The 19,844-nt window shown below is 34.5% G+C and overlaps 1 protein-coding gene across 1 annotated transcript in view; it reads left to right on the top strand.

Moving 5' to 3' along the window:
* The window catches only part of TOPAZ1 (testis and ovary specific PAZ domain containing 1), a 38,167-nt gene extending 18,987 nt beyond the window's left edge, over window positions 1-19,180 (top strand). Inside the window, exons 12-21 of the mRNA XM_004676261.2 lie at window positions 130-222; window positions 1,636-1,751; window positions 3,085-3,151; window positions 4,460-4,634; window positions 5,311-5,411; window positions 7,629-7,794; window positions 10,159-10,323; window positions 11,523-11,726; window positions 15,903-16,086; window positions 18,961-19,180. Coding sequence (XP_004676318.1) covers window positions 130-222; window positions 1,636-1,751; window positions 3,085-3,151; window positions 4,460-4,634; window positions 5,311-5,411; window positions 7,629-7,794; window positions 10,159-10,323; window positions 11,523-11,726; window positions 15,903-16,086; window positions 18,961-19,180 — 1,491 coding nt within the window. The remainder of the gene's footprint in view (window positions 1-129; window positions 223-1,635; window positions 1,752-3,084; window positions 3,152-4,459; window positions 4,635-5,310; window positions 5,412-7,628; window positions 7,795-10,158; window positions 10,324-11,522; window positions 11,727-15,902; window positions 16,087-18,960) is intronic.
* The last annotated feature ends 664 nt before the right edge of the window (window positions 19,181-19,844 follow it).

Genomic DNA, 19,844 nt, shown 5'->3' with positions numbered 1-19,844 from the left:
ATTTATATAATTTAGCCATTAAATTTCTGTGTTCCTGGAGAATGCTTGTTTTTCAGCATAAAAGAATTTGAAAACTTATGTAAAAAAAAGAAGACATGAAAATGAGTGTAACATTTTTATTTTATCCAGCCTGCTATGAAAGTATTAATAAAAATATTTGAGCATGTGACAACTATGAAGTTAAGGAATGCTGTACCTGCTTTAATTGATATCTTTTGCAAGGTATGAATTTACCTTTCATTTCTTACGGTGAATAACTAAGAAAAATGATTCTACTTATACTTAAAAAAAACTTCCTGTTACTGTTATTCTTGATGCCAAAGAATTCTATTTTTAGAAATGTTCTTATCTCCTGAAGTGGAATTTAAACCAGACTCCAGTGAGTGCCACACCTTCCCCTATTAGTGCTAAGCACTCCATGTGACTGCTTTCCGGCTTGTAAACTGTTCTCATCTCTACCTCTTAAGGATGATTAAAGAATATTTTTTCAAAACATTTTAGGTTACTTAAAATAAAAATATATAAATCAATATACAAATAGAAAGTCATGATCAAAACAAAGTAAATAGAGCCATGACCACTAGGAATTACTTTTATATTTGCCATTTTAAAAAAAAACTAAAATTTTTGTGACTATTAAGTATTTTAAAACCTGACATTATAAAGCCTGACAGAATTACTTGCCTGGAATTTTTTAAATCATAAATTACCATAGGTCGTAGTGGAAAATCTGAGTTTCTTACTTTTGGGGAAGTTTACAGTCAGGTAGAAAGTATAGAAACTAGTGCCGCACTAGCTGATGAGTGAGCACAAATACGAGATGCAAGTGATAAAGTTACCGAGATATCTTTGAGAACAGGAAGCATAGTCAAGACTTGAATTCAAAATTACTGTGTTGGGGGCCTCTCTGGTGACACAAGGGGTTTTAAAGCACAGCACTGTGAAGCTATCTGCAGCCACTGCAGCACAAGTTCCATTCCTGGCCAGGGAGGTGACCACATGGCGTGGCAGACCTCTCCTGTGTCAGCCCACTGCGCCCCTCAGCAGTGTATTACAGTCCATCCACCTGTTCTGCTCCCCACTCTGTCTCTGGTAAATCCTTTCATCCCCCACCTTCCACCTCTGGCCTGTACCCCATTTCTTGTATGCATCAATAAATATTTTTTTAATTACTGTTTTTATTTTTGCTTTAAATTCTTGAAGTAGAGTATCTTACCGTGGTTCTCAAATATTTGAAGTATTTATGCTTCAAATTTTGAAATGAATTTTGTCTCCATGTTTCCCTTTTATCAGTCTTGTTTTACAACATTGATTTTTTTTTTAAGATTTATTTATTTATTCATATAGAACTGGGTTACAAGCCAGAAGTGTAGGGACAGTGAGAGGCTTCACCAGAGAGAGTGGAGAGCAGAACAGGCAGGCAGATGGATGAAGTACACCGCTGAGGGGAGCAGCGGGTGGATCAAAGAGGTCTGCAACACCATGTGGGTCACCTCCGGGGCTGAGGGTAGAATTCATACTGAAGCGGCTGCAGCCAGCTTTCAGTGCTGCGTCCTACCCCCATTGCGCCACCAGTTAGGGCCCAACATTGATTTTTTTTTTTTTTACAAGAATGACTTTTTTTCTCTTCTACAGATGACTGAAGTTGGGATGGTGCTTGACCCAGAACACTTTAACTACATTGTTAAGCTGTTATACCAAGTACAGGCTTCTAAACAAGAAATAACAGCAGTTCTGGAAATGAAATCAAGGTAAGGATAAACATAATTAAGGTTAAAATATATGCACTTTTGTGGTAATTTAATAGGATGCAGGCAAAGTACTTACCTTGTTCATATGCTCACCATAAGCCCTTCCATCTGTTGGCTGTTGCTTGTCAAACTGCTTCTGGCCACTGATCTTCCTGACCAGCTGCACCAACTCTTTCTTAGTACCTCATCTACGTCTAATGTCAAAAGTACCTCACCCAACTTTAATTCCCCCTATGTCCTTTTATGCATATACAAATTATTGTGATTCTTGTTTTTTCACTCAGTTCTTGCCATGTTAACTAAATTTTTCCCTTTGAGGTCTGCAAGATTTTTTTTTTTTTTTACTATTTTTCTTGCATTAAAGTAACATTGCATTGTAACATCATATAAGTTTCTGGTCTGCATCATGGAAAAGCAACACATATATATGTACTACATTTTTTGTGCATTTTCTCTGTTCAGCCAAAGATCTTTCTTTTTAATATATGACAGCTTTACCATCATTTACCTGTATTAAGAAAAAGAAAGCCATGGTGTTTAACAAAAATTTTTATTACATTATTGCATAAGGTATATGCTCAGTCTTAGTGGTAGTGTCTTTTAATCAATACTGCATCATGTGTTAGTTTCTCTTTTCAATTCTTCACAGGGGATTTTGTTTTAGTTTGCTTGCTTGGTTTTCTGTTGGTCAGTTTTTGCTTGCCATAGATCCTTGTGGAGCAGAGATGATACAGTGAGAACAGCAGGGATCAAGGGCTGGGATTTAATGTTTTTTTCTCTTTTTATTTACACTTATTCTGAAGTTTTAGCATTCTCTGTCTTCAAGTTAGGTGGAAAGTATGGTTTCATGTAGAATTTCCTTCTTGCTAGGAATAGGGAGGAAATAGTCAAAGGTAGATATATCTGCAGTTGCTGTTTTTTTCACCTTTTAAGAATTTTTGTAGTACATTATTGAACTCCTTTTCTTTCAGTCTCTTAGAAAACAAACAGAATAAGTGAATTAGGGCCGCTCCCCATTGGCTGGCGCGGGGTGTTAAAGAGAAGCACTATTAAGCTGTTTGCAGCCACTGCAGCACAAGTTCCATCCATGGCCATGGAGGTGACCCTCATGCCATAGCAGACCTCTCCTGTCCCACCCACTGCTGAGGGAGCAGTACATCTGCCTGTTCTGCTCCCACTCTGTCTCTGGTGAATCTTCTTACTGCCCCCCCACATCTCTAGCCTGTACCCCACTTCTTGTATGCATAAATAAATCTTTTTTAAAAATAAGTAAACTAGGAGTAATAGTTACTTTGGAGGGGTGAATATAATTAATCCTTTTCTGTTGTTCAAGGTTACAGATGAGGCAGTTTAAAAAGAACTGGAAGTGTGATTTAGAATCAGCCTTGAATGAAATAGAGGTATGAGACTTTTTTAAAAGTAAGGTGCTGGGGCCCTCCCTGGTGGCGCAGCGGGTTAAAGCACTGCACTAAGAAGCTTAAGCCACTTCCTCATGAGTTCGATCCCTGCCTGCCCCAGAGGAGATCCACATGGCGTGGCAGACTTCTCCTGACCCGCCCCCTGCTCCCCTCAGCAGTGTACTTCGTTGATCTGCCTGTTCTGCTCCCCACTCTGTCCCTGGTGAATCCTCTCACCCTCCACATCTCTGGCCTGTACCCCAGTTCTGTGTGAATAAATAAATAAATAAATCTTAAAAAAAGTAGGGTGCTGGAATTTCTGAAAACCAGTAATAAAAAAAAAATAACCCTTTAGGAAGTTTTAGAAATATGGTAGTTATACAAAGAGAATACTCAATGAGGAAATAAAATTTAATTTTTGTACAATATCTTGAAATGTGAATATAATTTCTAAAGCTGTAAACTAGTATACAAATTTATCCTAGATATAATTTAGTTTCAAAATTAACATTTAAGGCATAGTAATCTAAAGCTTAGTCTTTAATCCTTGTGATAGACTTACTCCTTGCAGAAGTTGCCTTTTTGTCATAATCCACAGGTGACTGCTGTACATGAAATGAGTGGAGAAAGCCAAGATCATTGTAAGCTCTCCAAGTACTTAGAGTATAAAAAATAAAGGGCTTTCTGGGTGATACTATTTTTTAATTTAAAATCATTTTTGTACCCATAACTGTTGGTCTGGTCCTTAGATAGCATTTACATATTTGAAACAATTTTTGTTGGTGTGGAAAACGATTTCTTACCATACAAATAAAAAATAAGATAAAAGCTTATTGAAATTTACATGGTAGCCCCTTTTGATATACAGGCCTTAAATCATAAATAGCTAAGTAATAGTAAGCAATAAAATAAAGCACTGCTGTGGAGATTGTTAGTCATGCTGTTAATTGTGTTTTCCATAAAGTCTGTCTCTACAATCTACTTCAGATTTAGGCTAACATTAAATATATTAGGATATTATCTATCAGGTATATTATCTACTAGTATATTATCTATCAAGTAGATAAAACAAATGTACTGATAGATAAAACAAATGTACTTTGCCATTTGGAACTTAAAAGTAAGTTAACAAAAAAGCAAATTATAGGATGGCATGTTGTTAAAATTGTGATGCTTGTTGGTAAGTTTATAAAAATTTCAGAAATTATGTCTTGTTAATGTCTGTGTATCAAATGCCTGCATGTACATACACCATAATGTTGCATTAATGACAGCTTCCTTTCTTTGTTTCATTTTTAATAATTCTAATAGCACTGTAAAGAAAAAGGTGATTGGACCAAATTGGGAAATTTATACATTAACGTAAAAATGAGCTGTGAAAAATTTGCAGATTTTCAGAGATTTTGTGCTTGTGTTGCTGAAACACTAACAAAAGACTATAAAGAAGAGAGACCAGGTGTTCCATTTTGTGAATTTGCTGAAATAGGTAAATATCACTGTTTTGGTGAGTATTGTGTGTTAGGGTAGTATGGTATTCTTAATAGAGAGAGTGCTTAATAGTTTCCATGTTGGAGAAAAGTTCATATTGGAGGTTTCAAATACTTCTCTATAAATTTTTTAATCTGTTTACTATAAAATTAGATTATAATGATATAAGATCAAGAATTAGTGTTATAATATTAGATTTTTCATGTTATTTTCTTTTCATTCTACCGGTGAAACTGTTACTAGCAAATTATACTGAAGTGCCTGAATTTTTGAATAATTGTTACTATCTTCACTATTACAAGTCAACAAAATTCATATATATTTGGACTTTTGGCGGGAGAGGAAGGACATGAGCTATTCAGTGTTATGTTTTCTCTCAGATATCCACAACCTTACTCTGTAGAGGACCAGATAGTAAACATTCTAGGTTTTGCATACAACACCTTTGATCCATGTCACATAGGTTTCTTTGCAAACAGTGCTTTAAAAACAGAAAAACTATCCTTAGCTCACAGGCTACATAAAAACAGGCCACTGGCCAGATTGGGAGTGTGTGCTCTAGTTTGCCAGCACCTAGTCTTTGTTGTAGTACCAGTGGTTCCATATTAATTTATCTTTTTCACCATTTTAAGTGACTATTTCACTTTTTTCCGATATGCCTATTTGTGTTTCAGTTAGCAAAGATCCACAAAATCAAGAAGCAGATAAAACACTGCTGGGAAGAATCGGAATCAGTGCTATGTACTTCTATCACAAGCTGTTGCAGTGGTCCAAGGTATTTTATTACATTTTTGTTTTAACTTGGTATAGAGTATGAGTTTTCAATGAACAGACTATAAGTTAACCCTGTTCATTAGGACTATAATAATCATTACATGTGACAAAATGAGCCCCAGACTAGTAAGTAAATTATCATGATGGTATACTTGGCAAATGTGGAAAAGGAGGTAACATGAGACTGACTTGTATGAAGAAGTTGGGTATAGGAAACACTTGGGAAGCTGTCCTAAATGTCATACTTATGTGAAGTACTTGCAGATTAGAATTTATTTTGTCAGCTCCTAAGTATCAGTAGCATTGTAATTTTGAAAGAATTCAAGACTCCTTTCTTCAGATGAACACAGTATATTCACAATTAGTAGAATTCCTCAAAATCAAGCCCCTAGAATGTTCTCAAACACCATATAACTATATATCTTGATATTTATGTAAAGGGTATTTACCTTTGAAGTTTAGCTCACCATAGTAACAGTCTAGTGATTCTAGATCATGTTGTACAACCATTCTTCAGATTTTCCTTAAGTGGCAGGTGAAGTGATAAAATTTAGTAAAGTTAAGCAGAGGACAGGAATATCCATAATAGGGGAGAAATGCCAACAGATGGAGTAATAAAGAATGCAACAGTTGAATCTAGGTGATTTTAATAGGTTTAAATGCATAGTCATTACTTTGATGTTGAGTAGCATTTAAGTACTTGATCGCTCATGTATATCATCAATTTACAAATTCTTAAAAATTAATTATATTTAATATTTTTAATTTAAAAAATAATCATTTTCTAGTCTCCCAGATCTCCAAGAGCAAAGATCTATCACTTACTGTGTTGTGGACCTGGGATAGGCAAACTATATCTTGTCCCTGTTCCCACAACTTAGTTTAAGATTGGTTATAGTATACATTTCTTGGATGTTTAATGCTTGAGAAATTGAGGACTGTCAAACAAGACCATTTTTGAAATCTCAAGACTGATTTTGCTAAAATATTATATTTTCATTTTATTTAGTTATTATTATTTTTTTAGGAACTGGTAAATTTGTACCTGTATTTTAAAGTTTTTCACAATTATTTACAATAATTTATTGTTAGTATAAATTTTTAATGAAAAATTATCTTTTAAATGCAAAAGTAAAATCATTGATATTAAAGGTGTCTCTTGAAAAATACTCTTATATAGCATATTTGAAGCTACCTGACATCATAATAATGCATTGACTCAAAATAGTATAGCATATATATAAAAGTATAGTCTGCAAATTAAGGATCATATCTGACCCACAGCTTGTTTTTATATAGTTCTTGAGCAAAAAATGTTTTTTACATTTTTAAAAGAGTTAATCTATTTAAAAACAATGACAACCAAAAAGAACTGTGCACTGAACATGTTATCTGCAAAGTTTAAATTATTTATTGTTAGTTTATACAGAAAGTTTCTTGATCCCTGGTTAAAAAAAAAATTACTACTACTACTACAGGTCCAATTTCTGAGATTTACATTAGAGACAATCTTCATATAGAATAGGTAAAGTAATTAGTCTATCGAATCAAAAAATAATCTTCAGGGCTCTTCCTGGTGGCGCAACAGGATAGTATTATGAAGCTCTCCGAAGCCACTACAACACAAGTTCTATCGCCGGCCAGGGAGCTGACCCACTTGGCGCGGCAGACCTCTCCTGACCCGCCCGCTGCTCCCCTCCGCAGTGTACTTTGTCACTCGGCCTGTTTTGCTCCCCACTGTGTCTCTGGTGAACCCTCTCACCCACCACCCTCTGTCCTGTACCCCAGCTCTATAAACATAAATAAATCTTTAAAAAACAATAATAGTAATAATCTTCAATCAACAATTTTATCCTTTCTGCCCTAACTATCATTTTTATCATTTAATGACAAGTTACCTTCTTTATCACTGTCTTCCTACTGCTGGATGTCAGGGTGATAAAAGAAGAATAAAAACTTACAAATAGTGGTGTTCCACATTGAGATATGAATTCCTTTTGCCAAATGGAATGTTTAGGAGAAGACAGTGTATTAAACAAATAAAAGAACTGCTGAAAGGGAACCAGTGATGGGGGTTAGTTGATAAGAGGCAGATGCTTGCTTGCTCCCCTTTGCTTGCATCTTTGTGGCTGCAGGAGAGCCGTAGAGCAGTTTAACTGATGGCCTCTGCAATACCCTAAATGATTAATGTTCAATGTGTTCTTTGTTTTTACTCTAGGGAAGGAAGGTCTTAGATAAACTATATGAATTAAAAATACATTTTACAAGTTTAAAAGGACTCACAGGGCCTGAGAAGTTAGCACCAAGATGTCAGATTGTGAATATAGCAGCAGAAATATTTCTAAAAAGTGGAAGTCTCGATGGTGCCATTTGGGTACTAAGGGGTAAGTTCTGATGTATGCAAGCACAAAATAATTTGTTATAAATTCTTGTCTGTATAGTTACCTTAATTTTGGTGTTGAATTGGAGGTGATAATTTGGTCTAAACACTGGTGACCATGTGGGTTGGAAAGGTAGTGGTTATATAAAGTGAAAGTAGAGGTTACCCTAGTTTTAAAAGAAATTGTATCAATCTGTATTGAAAATTGGTTTTTAGTTTGAGCTAGTGTCATACTAAATACTTTACCAGGGTTACCTCAATTAACATTCATAGCAATCTTATAAATTTGGAATTAATTACAATCCCCATTTTATAGATAAGAAAATGTTGTCAGTGACATTAAGCAACTTGCCAAAATGACATTAACAAGGAGTAGAGGTCAGTTTTCCAACCCTGCTGTCCAGCCTCAGAACCCAGGCACAGAAATCCTAACTGCAGGCTACATAGACTCTGTCTTTACATGTATAGGCAGATATGACTTCCAACCAAGACAAGTAGAGTTTACTTTTCCTGATAAGTCAATCCACCTAACAGAAAGTACGATACAGTTAAACCACCAGAAGCACCTAAGGTTGGTTTGATATAAGGTAAATAAAAATTTAAAGAACACAGTACCAGCATAGCATGGTATCTAATGGCAGATCTGGCTAGATAGACAATGGCCAGATTTTGCTTACTAAAATAGGGCATAAATGAAACTACAAGAATCCTATAGTACAAGATGGACTATATGCACACATAAGTACTATAGATTACTTTTATGCTAACACGAACATTCATGTTATGCATACATATGTCTGTGTGACTATATACATACAGAGTACAAAGCATTCAGCATTGAGAGTTTATGGAATACAGAATTTGTGAGTGGGTCTTCAGGATTAAAAATCTTGGGAAAGATTTTCTTTCACACACATAACCAGTGGGGTCCCTGAAAGGGAAAGGTAACCAAGATACAAAAAAAAAAAAAAAAAGAAAAGAAATTAGCAAAATGCAATCCAGAGCTCACAAACTCTATGAGAAAGAGCTGAAACAAGAAATGGAAAAGTAAATAGTTGATAAAAAATAGTTTGGATGATCTTATGATAGGAAATGTCTCCCTAAAGTTTCTGGCAAAATTACTTCTCAAATTGGAGACTGGGAGAGTTGTGGGAGAGGCATGGAGTAGTTTATAGAGATTTAAAATTTTTACAGTTTAGTTTGAATTGAGACAAAAAATAAAAATTCTATTTGTATACATACAAGATTCTCTTTTCCAGTGACTGTTTCAATTGCAAAAGGACCCATAGAAGTTTGTTAGATTCTGTGTCCACAGAGTTTTTTGTTGTTCTTTCTGTAGGTTTCTGTAGTAAACAGCCCAGTCTCAAGAAAGGAAATACAAATAACTCAATCTCACTTGTAGTAAGTGAGAGTAACTCATTGTAATAAAAGTCCATTAAAATTACAAAACACCTGCCCTCCCTGGTGGCGCAGCAGGTTAAAGCACTGCACTGAGAATCTAAAGCCGCTTCCGCATGAGTTCGATTCCCGCCTGCCCGGGAGATGACCACATGGTGTGGCAGACCTCTCCTGACCTGCCCACTGCTCCCCTCAGCAGTGTACTTTGTCGATCTGCCTGTTCTGCTCCCCATTCTGTCTCTAGTGAAGTCTTTCGCCACCCCTGAGTCTCTGGCCTGTACCACAGTTCTGTATGCACAAATAAATCTTTAAAAACAAAAATTTACAAAACACCTATATGACTAACAGTTGGGTGATTGACTTTCACAAGGACATAGAAAAAAAGGCATTCACATACAGTGTCCAAAGGGAAGGTTACTAAAATATCTGTTAAAATATGATAGTGCTTATTTCCTTTAATCTATTAATTCCATTTGCCCTACACAGACATTTATACAAGAATTTGCACTATAAATTCTCTAGGTTTTTTTTTTTTCAACAGTGGTAATACCAAAGGATTCTAGATAACTTAAAATGTCCATTAAGAACTAGACAGGTCTACAGTCATTTGGAATGCTGTTAACCAGGTACAAAAGGAATGTGCATAGCAGTACATACAGTATGCCACCATTTGTATAACATAAAATGGGCCTGCACATATTTCCTTATAGAGATAACATATGTAAAGGGAAACTAGCAGCAGTGGTTGTTACTGGAAAAAGGAATTGAGTCAAGAGCAGTAAAGAGAAGCAGATTAACTTCTACATATATCTTTTCCATAATTTTTCCTTTCTGAAAGATGTGCATTTATTACCCAGTAAACTATAAAGAAGAAGGAATTACATACTTTACTTAAAATCATTAGTTGTGATTATACTACCTAGTATAATTTTTACAGTATCAAGTCCTAGTATATTTTTCTTTTTGGAAGAATCAGAATGGATCATCAGTACACCACTATGGCCTTGTGATAGGCTGGATGTACTCAATCGACATAATCTGCTCTGCACGATTGCACATGAAATCTTAGCCAAGAGCCTTTACAGACAGACATTTGAAGTTTTGCAAAATCTACCAGGTTTTCAGAATTCTCAAGGTATGTTTTTTGAAAGCGTAGTTTAATTATCTCATGCATCTTTGGTGTTTAACTGTTAATAAGAAACAGTTCTCTACCTGTTTTAATTGAATTTTATATTCTATTATATATATTTTTAATGAAGTTATTTTCTATAAAATGGGTTCTCTAGGAATTGAATACACTTTCTTGATTGCAGCCTCACAGGCATCAGATGTTTCTCTTTGGGTTGTTTGTTAGCAGCTTCTAACAGGAGCATTTTCATCATTCTCCTTTCCCTTCTTCTGTCAAGTCATCAAGCAAGCAGTATGTTAAATGCCCCAGCAGGCTTCATATCTTGAAAGGACTTATTGCTTGGAATGATAAAGTGTAGTCTTTTATCAATTAACAAATACAGAACTTAGTTTGCATTACCTTTGCATTTAGGTAAACATGGGATAAATGTTGTAAACTAAACAGATAACAAATTCAGAGAGATAATACTCAAGTGCAATGGTAGGTAGTGCTCTTGAGTGCTAAAGCTTGAGTCCTATGAACAAGAAGAGGGAGTCCTTGTTAGAACAAGAGCAAAAGTTTTAGGTCAGAAGTAAGTTGAGTGTTGAGTTAATATTAAATGAAAATATTAACCTTAGGGCTAAGGTCAAAGGTTAGAGTTCTAGTAAAGTTTCTCTGATGGTAAAGAGATGAATTTCCTGATAAGCCTTAGACTACCAAGAGTCTAAAGTGATAAGACCTACAATCTGTGTTATAGATGGAGCTGACAGGATATAGAGTATGGAAGAATTGGAAGTCTCCAGGGTGACTTCACTTTCTTCTGAGTGACAAATAGATAGAAATACCCAATAAAGCAGTTATTTAATTGAGACTGAATATTGCCAGTCATGGAAATAGCAATTTGAGAACTAAACTGTAGATAGAATGCAAACAGACCCCTGAAGTTGTTCATTTGAGGTATGACAAATGCTGCCACTTATGAGATCAAAAGAATGTTAATACAGCTTCTGAAATCATCAAACTTCCTTTCAGTCTTCATTACAAAGTAAATAAGTGATTTTGCTTTTGCTGAATGTTCTTTGTTACTTAGAGAATATGTAAGGTGACTGCATTTTAGTGACTGATAATAAGCAAATGCCAAGGGAGCAAAGGGAATGTAAGTTGAGAAAAAATTTCAAGACTAAGGTAGATCAGTCTCATATCAATTATTTTTTTTTTCTTTTCAGAAACTGTGGAGGTATCACAGTATAGCCTTCTTTTTAATAAACTTCTAGATGCCTGTATAGAGAGCAGCAGTCTTGGTATGTCTTCCTCCGTAGCAGAGTTCATGATTTCAAAGAGCATTCCTATTGATTTTTCCTTTCTTAGAAGATTAATTACTTCTTTAGGAAGGAGTTGTTTATGGCTCAAAGCTAGAGCCCACTACAAAAGTAAGTTATATTTTCAATTTTTTAATTTGATATATTGTTTTCAACTTTCATTTTCTAACCCTGAGTCTTTGTATAATGTGTACAACTAGGAACTTCAAGGAAATTTAAATGTTAAAAAAAAGTAGTTGATATAAATACATTTAAAGCTGTAGTGGTCTAGCAGATATACACTCTTGAAACCTGTTATTTATCTTTTAATTACTACACTTTTATTTCTTTTCACATAACATATCCTCAGGGTAGTATGTAAAAGAAATAAATTATAGAACTTGAACCATTTTGCCATAGCTTATAAATATGTAGGAGTAAAGCAGTAGAGTGAAGTTTAAGGAATATTTACATATTTTTTTACACTTGCTCTACACCTAATTTTTTAACTTAAAATATTTTTGTAGAAGGCCACAGAGGAAGAGTACAAAACATGACACATAAAAGTTCTTCCCTTGGTTCCCAACAACAGAACATTGTTAATGTAGTTACAGCTATTTCTGTCTAACAAGTAAACTGTTTTTACTTCCAGCTGCTTTGCAATTCTTTTAACTAGAAGGTCATTCCTTGTGGAATCTATATCTGGAAAACAATTCCTTTCTGCCTTCATTCAGTCACTTATCTAAAATTTCTACTTCTACCACTTTCATAATATACCATTCCATACATTTCCAGCCACCTCTGCCAGCACAAAAACTTTTATGAATTGTGAAGTGTTTTTATACTACTAACAGTGAGCAGCTTACCAGGTAGTAACTTTTATTTTCCAATGAAATGGGACAGGAGAGAGGAGTGTGCATTAGTATTTGATAAAAGTTTCATTTCAGTTACAAATATGCATATGTGTACTGGATCATTAAGTAAAATGTATTTCTATATTAAGTTGTAAGCAAAACAAGTTTTGAAAGCAGAGGAAGGGTACAATTATTTATTCATAACACCTCATTTCAATTTTGTGGTTGTTTCAACTCCTTACACATTTCCCTGCAGACTGCTAGAAATCACACATAGATATTCCTTGCTATAACTTCGTGATTTTAGTTTTTAGGTTTGATGTTCATGAAATTATTTAATTTTTAAATAATTGTGTAGCTTGTGGGAAATGCCATCAGATGTATTTATATGTATAGAAACAAAGTGTAAACTTAGAAATACCTAATTGAGATTTTTTAGTTGGAAATAAAATTTTGTATTATAACTCATCATTTATTTTTAAAAGTTACCTGCTTTATTGAGCTAATTCAAATACTATTCAGTTCACCATTTCCTATGTTCAGTTCAGTGATCTTAGTGTATGTACAGAGTTGTGCAACCATCAGTTTAAAACATTTACATCATGCCAAAAAGACACCCCATATCCATTAGCAGTTACTCTCCATTCCCTTAATTCTTCTATCCCTGATAATAACTTATTTTTAAAGATTTTTTTAGCAGTGTATTAAGCAACTTATGCCTAGTACTTTTCTTATAAGCTCTTTCCCTCTTAACCTAAACATACTTCAAAACATCTTATTTCCTGGCATTGTTGACTTTCAAGATATCATTGGAACTCTCCTTTAAAGTTATCTTTACACACGGCTTGGATGGGCTAGAAAAATCCTTTAGTAGATTATCTTTACATTTAGTATAATAGAAAGGATTCTGGGCTTATGGCTAATTTTTCAAGATAAATGACTATGGTGTCATTTTACAGCTTTATTGAGATACTCTGAACATATAAAGTTTACCCTTTCAATTATATACATAAGTCACAGTTGCACAACCACACCACAATCCAATTTTGGAACCTCCAGAAAAAGAAACCCTAAATACATTAGCATTCATTCCCCATTTCCTGGATGTCTCCCACCCAACCCAACCCCATCTGTTACTATGGGTTTGCCTATTTTGGGTTTTTCACATCAATGGAATTATTCAGCATGTAGTTTTTTATAACTGACTTTTTACACTTAGTATAATGTTTTCAAGTTCAGTCAAGCTGTAGCATATATCAATAATGCATTCCTTTTTACTACTGACTAATATTCCATTATGTGGAATTTGTTTACCCATCATTTAGATTTTGAGTTATTTCTGCTTTGGGGCCACTAATAACACTAATGTAGATACTCATATATTAGTTTTTGTGAATACATATATTTCTATTTATCTTGGTAGTAGAACTGCTGACTTACAGTAAATCTTTGTTCAGCATTTTGAAGAACCATCTGAGTGTTTCAAAGCAGCTGCTCCATTTTATATCCAGCCATGTTTGGGATTTCTAATTTCTTCACATCCTTAGCAGCACTTGTTAATGTGTTTTTCGATTTTGCCTTCCTTGTGGATGTAAAGTGATATCTCAGTGTTTCTCCTGGTTTAGATTTGCATGTTCCTTACAACTAATGTTGTTGAACATCTTTTTAAGCTTATTGGCGAGTTGTGGATCTTCTGTGGAGAAACATTTATTAAATCCTTTGCCCTTTGTATTCTTTGCACTTTTTTAAATTGGGGTGTTTTTTTTTTCCCCCGAGTTGTAGGAGTGCATGTAGGAGGCAGACAGATACATACAGTCATGTGTTGCTTAACACAGTTTCAATAATGAAGAAGCACACATATGATGGTGGTCCCAGTAGTAGGCTACACCATCTGGGTTTGTGTAGTTACATTTTGTGATCTTCACACAGTGACAAAATAGCCTAATGATGCACTTCTCAAAACATACTCCTATCTTAAGTCACATGACTGTATCTGTATGACACACAATGTATATAAACACACTGGGGAGAAATCGCATATTAAATACATGAATTTCAGGAGTTTTTCCTCCATTGAGCTGTCTTTCACTTTCCCGTTGGTTTGGCTTTGGTTTTGTTCCCAAATTTGTCAGAAAGAAATTATCCGGGGACAGCAATGTTACCTTCCTGGTGCACTTCCTTCTCCCTAGTCCTAAAAATACTCCTCTCAAACTAAACAAGTCAGGAAGAAGGGATGTGATTAGACTGTCTCCATTCCTTGCCTTCCCAAAACCCAAAGGGAATGTTCTTCTTTTCATGTTTGATTTTAGAGGAAAAAAGCAATGTCAGTAAACTTACAGTCAATTTTTTTTTTTTTGCTTTCACATTGTCATAAATTAAAGCTGGAGTATAAGTTAGACCTACCAATAACTAGGAAAATGATTGAGTCAATTTGCTAGTGCTGGCAATGACCAGGAAAGTAGATGACCTACTAGTTAGAAATCCAAAATCTGCAATCAAAGGCCAACTGTAATATGGAATCAGTGTACCTAGTATCAAAGGTGATAAATTGCCCTGTTAAAATTAGATAAAACTTGTGTTTTGTCTAATACAAATTTATCTAATTTATGTACCTGGCTCATAGTGGGTCCTCAGAACTACACATCCTTATTCACATTAGAAAGATTTCTTGAAGAAACTTAGCAAAACATTTTAAAGTTTTTTATACAGATTTAAGTTGGTTTCAATGAAATATAACAATGTTGTTTATAATTTGAGTGCCCTGGCACTTAAGGTGATTTCCCTACATATCACTTGTAATAAAGACCTAAATAGTTTAAAAGTTAAATCTCTTTTCTTGGGAAGTTAAATTTGTAGGACAGAAATTGCTGAGTATTACAACATGCTTAACATCTACAAGGTGGATGTGTTTTTTATTCATTTTTATATCTGGTGCTTACGTCAGTGCCAGATACAGAGTAGGAAAGTAAATATACAAACACATATAAATAACAAATTCGAAAATACTGTAACTAGGAGAGAAAGTCAGATCTTCAGATTTTAAATTCTATTTCCTATATTTTGGATTCATAATTCAAAATAGGTAATAATTATATGTATTTACTGTTAGACCAGGTGCCATTAAAACCAAAGTAATTATTCCCAGTTTTTTATTCTGAAGCCCTGTTGTGCTGAAATAATGTTACAGATTCAAATAAAGAAGCAGTTACCATGATGAAACTCAAAAGTTATTTGTTAGAGTTTTTCTTCTATATTTCACTTCATATTTAATGCTTCAAAAGCCTTTTACAAAATGTACTGGGATAAGCACACTACCACATAATTTTTGTAATAAATCTGCCAGTGTGATCAATTACTCTGTAATGTAAGTAAATACCACCTATGGGTAGTTTGGAAGTCTAGATTTTCACCTATTCAGATTTTAGTAAAGTTTGATTTATTATTTAATTTTCAGGTGCTCTTTCATTGGGTTGCTACCCACCATTGGAGGGAAATTTATACCGAAAACTTCTTCTGATTCCTTCTTATTTATCTGAGATTGAAATGCTTTTAGCTATTGAAATCTTCCTGGTATCTAATGCTAGTAGTATTCAGAGTCCTGGAAATTCTACACAGATGCTGCAGATAGTTTTGAAAAGGTTAGTTGATATAACTTCTAACTGCATCCTGAAAGCAGATCTTGTCTACCCACACCTGTCCTAGGATGTGAATGTTTTAATATACATATGTATATATACACACACACAAGTCTACGAGCCTATAAATTGTATGCATATATATTTATATACTTGTGTATGTGTATGTATATAAATATACGCTTTGGTAACAGGATTTGACCTGAGAGTTAAAACTAAACAAGTTAGTAGCATTCAATAAACTCTTTAACATCTTCAGAGATGTTAGATGTTCAGGGATGGGTCCTCTTTAGGTCTCAATCTTTATCTTGTACTAATAATTTTCAGTTAGATACCTAAAAGTAACTTTTTGTACAGCACAAAATAGTCTGAAAAGGAAATGGTTTATTTGGTTCAGTCAAAAATCCTACTGAAAATAAAGCTATTAGGCTAATTTCTGTATTTTAAAATGATGGCATAAATGCATAAACTTTATAACATGGCTGTTGGATCAGAGTGGCATTCCTTCAAATAATGTTGAAAGTGCCATAATTTACGCATATACCACTCCCATTTCTTGTGAGCCTTCTCCAGGAAACTTGTGATATCAGAATCTTAAGAAAATCCTTTTTTAGAGCTTCCTGACAAGAATTTTGCTTCAGTTTACTGGTGCTGCTACAAACCAAATCCTCAGGCTAAATATTCTGTGGGGTGTTTTTTACTGTGCATAAATTAACTCAAACCTTAGTGATTTAAAACAGCAAATATTTCTTCCATTTCAGTGAGTCAGGAATTTTGGAGTAACTTAGGATTGTTCTGACTCAGTCTCTCATGTAATTGGAATCAGGATGTGGTCAGCAGCTGCAGTCTCCTGTGGTCTGACAAAGGATGGAAGATCCACATCCTAGGTGGCTCTTTCATGCCTGTTGTATCCTCCATAGGTTCCCTAAGTGTCTTTATGACATAACAGCTCACTTTTGACAAGGTGAACAATCCAGAAGAGAAAAAGAAAAAGGAAAGCTACTATGCCTTTTATGCCTTATATCAAAAACAATGAAGGTTTTGTATTATACCCTATTTGCAGGCTACAAGTCAGCCTGCCAGTTTATGGATCATAGCATAAAACCCAGGTTGGAGCAGAAGAGTTTAATACTGATGTTGCAAGCCGCATGATTATCTACATACTTGTATCTTTTTCTCTCACTCCCAAGTGCCACAAACTAGGCCCAGATGGATGCCTCAGTATGCAGTGGGTTCTATAGGAGAAGCTTGACCTTAGTAAACCCAAATCTTTACAGTAGTAGTAAGTAATCTGGCCCCTTGTTCTGCAGGAAAGCATTAACTCCATCTTGTAAGGCTGTAAGCAAACTGTCCTTTGCTCTAGAAGGAGAAAATATCTTTGTCTTTCAAGGATTTTCACTATGTAAACATCCGCCAAATCTGGAACAAGGAATTAGTATCTGCACTCAAAAAAGCTTCAGAAATGCAACAGACTCAAAGAATTATCATCTAACAACCCATTGTCCAAATTTATACACTGTCATTTCTGCTTTATTCTGTTTGTGATAAGTCACTAATCTGGCCTACAAGAAGAAAGTTATGAAATAATTTCTTTTAGGTCCACCTTTTATTTTAAGCCCACCGAAATTCACTTTCTTCTACAAATAGCTCTATATTGAGTACTTCCTTACTTACCACTGTATACTGCAGTGGCATGAGGCATTTGGGTTTACAGTCATCCTAATGAGGGTTTGGTTTCTTTGTAGCTTTTTCATCCCCTCACATACATGCATCTTCTTAATCTGTTGTTGAATTTGGGGGGTTATCTGTGACCCTAAGACATAGCTAGTGATATACATAGATCTTTAATTTCATCCAAGCCAATATTAGTTTCTCTACTGTTATGGAGTTTGGTCTTGTTACATTAACCTCTGTGAGAAAGAGAACTTCATTCCTCTTTAAACTTTCAGAAACTGCACAAAAGTTGGTATATGCCCAGTCTCACAGATTCCAGGCACCAATTCCTAGGCCAGAGTGTACTGAAGACCTGGCCTGCTTTTCTGCTGGGTGAGCACCGGTTCCTGTTCCAGGTGGTTCCCACCATTCTGTAGAGCACACTGTGTATTAATGCAGATACAGTGCTGAGACCTTGCTGCTGAGACCATTAGTGCCAAGAGGAGGACAGAGTGAACACAAAGAAAAAGTGATGCCTAATATAATAACCACACCTCTTTCTTAAATACTTTTCCTGTCCCACAGGAAAATGGTCATACAGTAGTAAGTCTATGAAATTTCAAGACTGTCAGAAAAATTACTAGAGGAGCAGATTTTAGCATTTATTGAAGTAATATGGAAATACAGTAAAGGCATGTTGCTACAATTTCTGTTACCAAATATTAGCTAGATATTAAGTAATTGATTATAATTTAAAAATATTCATTACCAAGGTAAAACATGACTGTTAGTGACATTATTTACATTCAGGATTCTTCCATGCATTATAATCATGTATTAATTGACTTTGAAAATACAGTGGTCCAGGTTATTAGCTATGTTCTATTCAGTGTTTTTCACCTTACCAGGTGTAACCCATTTGTTTGGAGTAATCAATTTAGAGAATTACAGCCACATTATTTTTTAAAAAAAGCTAACGAAAGTAGAGCACGTTATCTAGGTAAGTCTTGTGCCGTGAAACTTCAGTTTCCATATGAAGGTATGTTCTGGATCTCAATGTACAATGTCTTACTATGTGTCATGGTCAAAAAAGTTGGAAAGACACTTTAAAGAATATAATCAAAAGACACATAGCGTAGTACCAATAAATGTAAATGACTTATTTGAAGCAACTAAATAGCTTTTTTTTAGATTTTCTGACTTTGTGAGGTGTTCACTTTATAGATGTGAAGAAAGCAAATCTCGGAGCAAGGATGATTATCAAGCTGCCGTGGAAAGATTAATTATGGCTGCTCGGATATCGGATCCAAAGCTTTTCATTAAGCACATGACTGTCAATGTTAATAAGGAACAGGTTTATAGTTTGGAACATTGTTCTGCCCTTAAATGGTTGAAAGAGAATATGAAATGGGCTGGAAAGGTTTGGCTTTTCAGTAACCATTAGCCTAATAAAGACTTTTTTTTTTTTTAAGTTCAAGTAATCATTGTTGAAAATAAAAGGTAATAAAAACAGTTCTCACTATGTTCAGCTTTTGCCCCTTATTGATTTTCAGCAATTTTCAAACACTGAAAATGTTTACAAGCACTGAAAAGTGATTTTTCAAATTAGTCTTTGACTTCTGTTTAAGTTACTGTAAGTTAGGATAAGTCCCTATTTATTTTAAAATTTAAATCCAAACAATGAAAAGTCATAAGCTGGATATTATGCAGCATTTAGTAGGAGAGACACTTAAAGGGAAAAATGCAAGCATGTTAACTGAAGTTTTCAGGAATTCCTTCAAGGCTATGAAAAAGATTTAGTGACTACTCAGTTCAGTCTCTATACCTAGCTACATCTGCAATCTACAGTAGTAAAATATTGTAAAATTTCCCAAACACTAAAATTTTAGAGTATCTTGCTAACCAAAAAATATTACCCTCGAAATATGATTCTTTAGTATATTTTAGAATAGTATATGTATTGTCAAAATTTTAATTTGTTACATTAGATATAACTGAAACAGTATTTTAAATCAACATAGTAGAACTTGTATATCCAAAGAAAGGATTGTTCCTTTTAAGCCACCTTAGGAAGTTATAGCTCCTTTTCTGAAGTTTTATCTTCAGAA

Source organism: Condylura cristata, unplaced genomic scaffold, assembly GCF_000260355.1.
Source record: "Condylura cristata isolate star-nosed mole 26May11 unplaced genomic scaffold, ConCri1.0 scaffold00004, whole genome shotgun sequence".
Lineage (NCBI taxonomy): Eukaryota > Metazoa > Chordata > Mammalia > Eulipotyphla > Talpidae > Condylura > Condylura cristata.
Note: the sequence above shows the minus strand (reverse complement) of the source record. Positions and strands in the feature narration are given on the sequence as shown.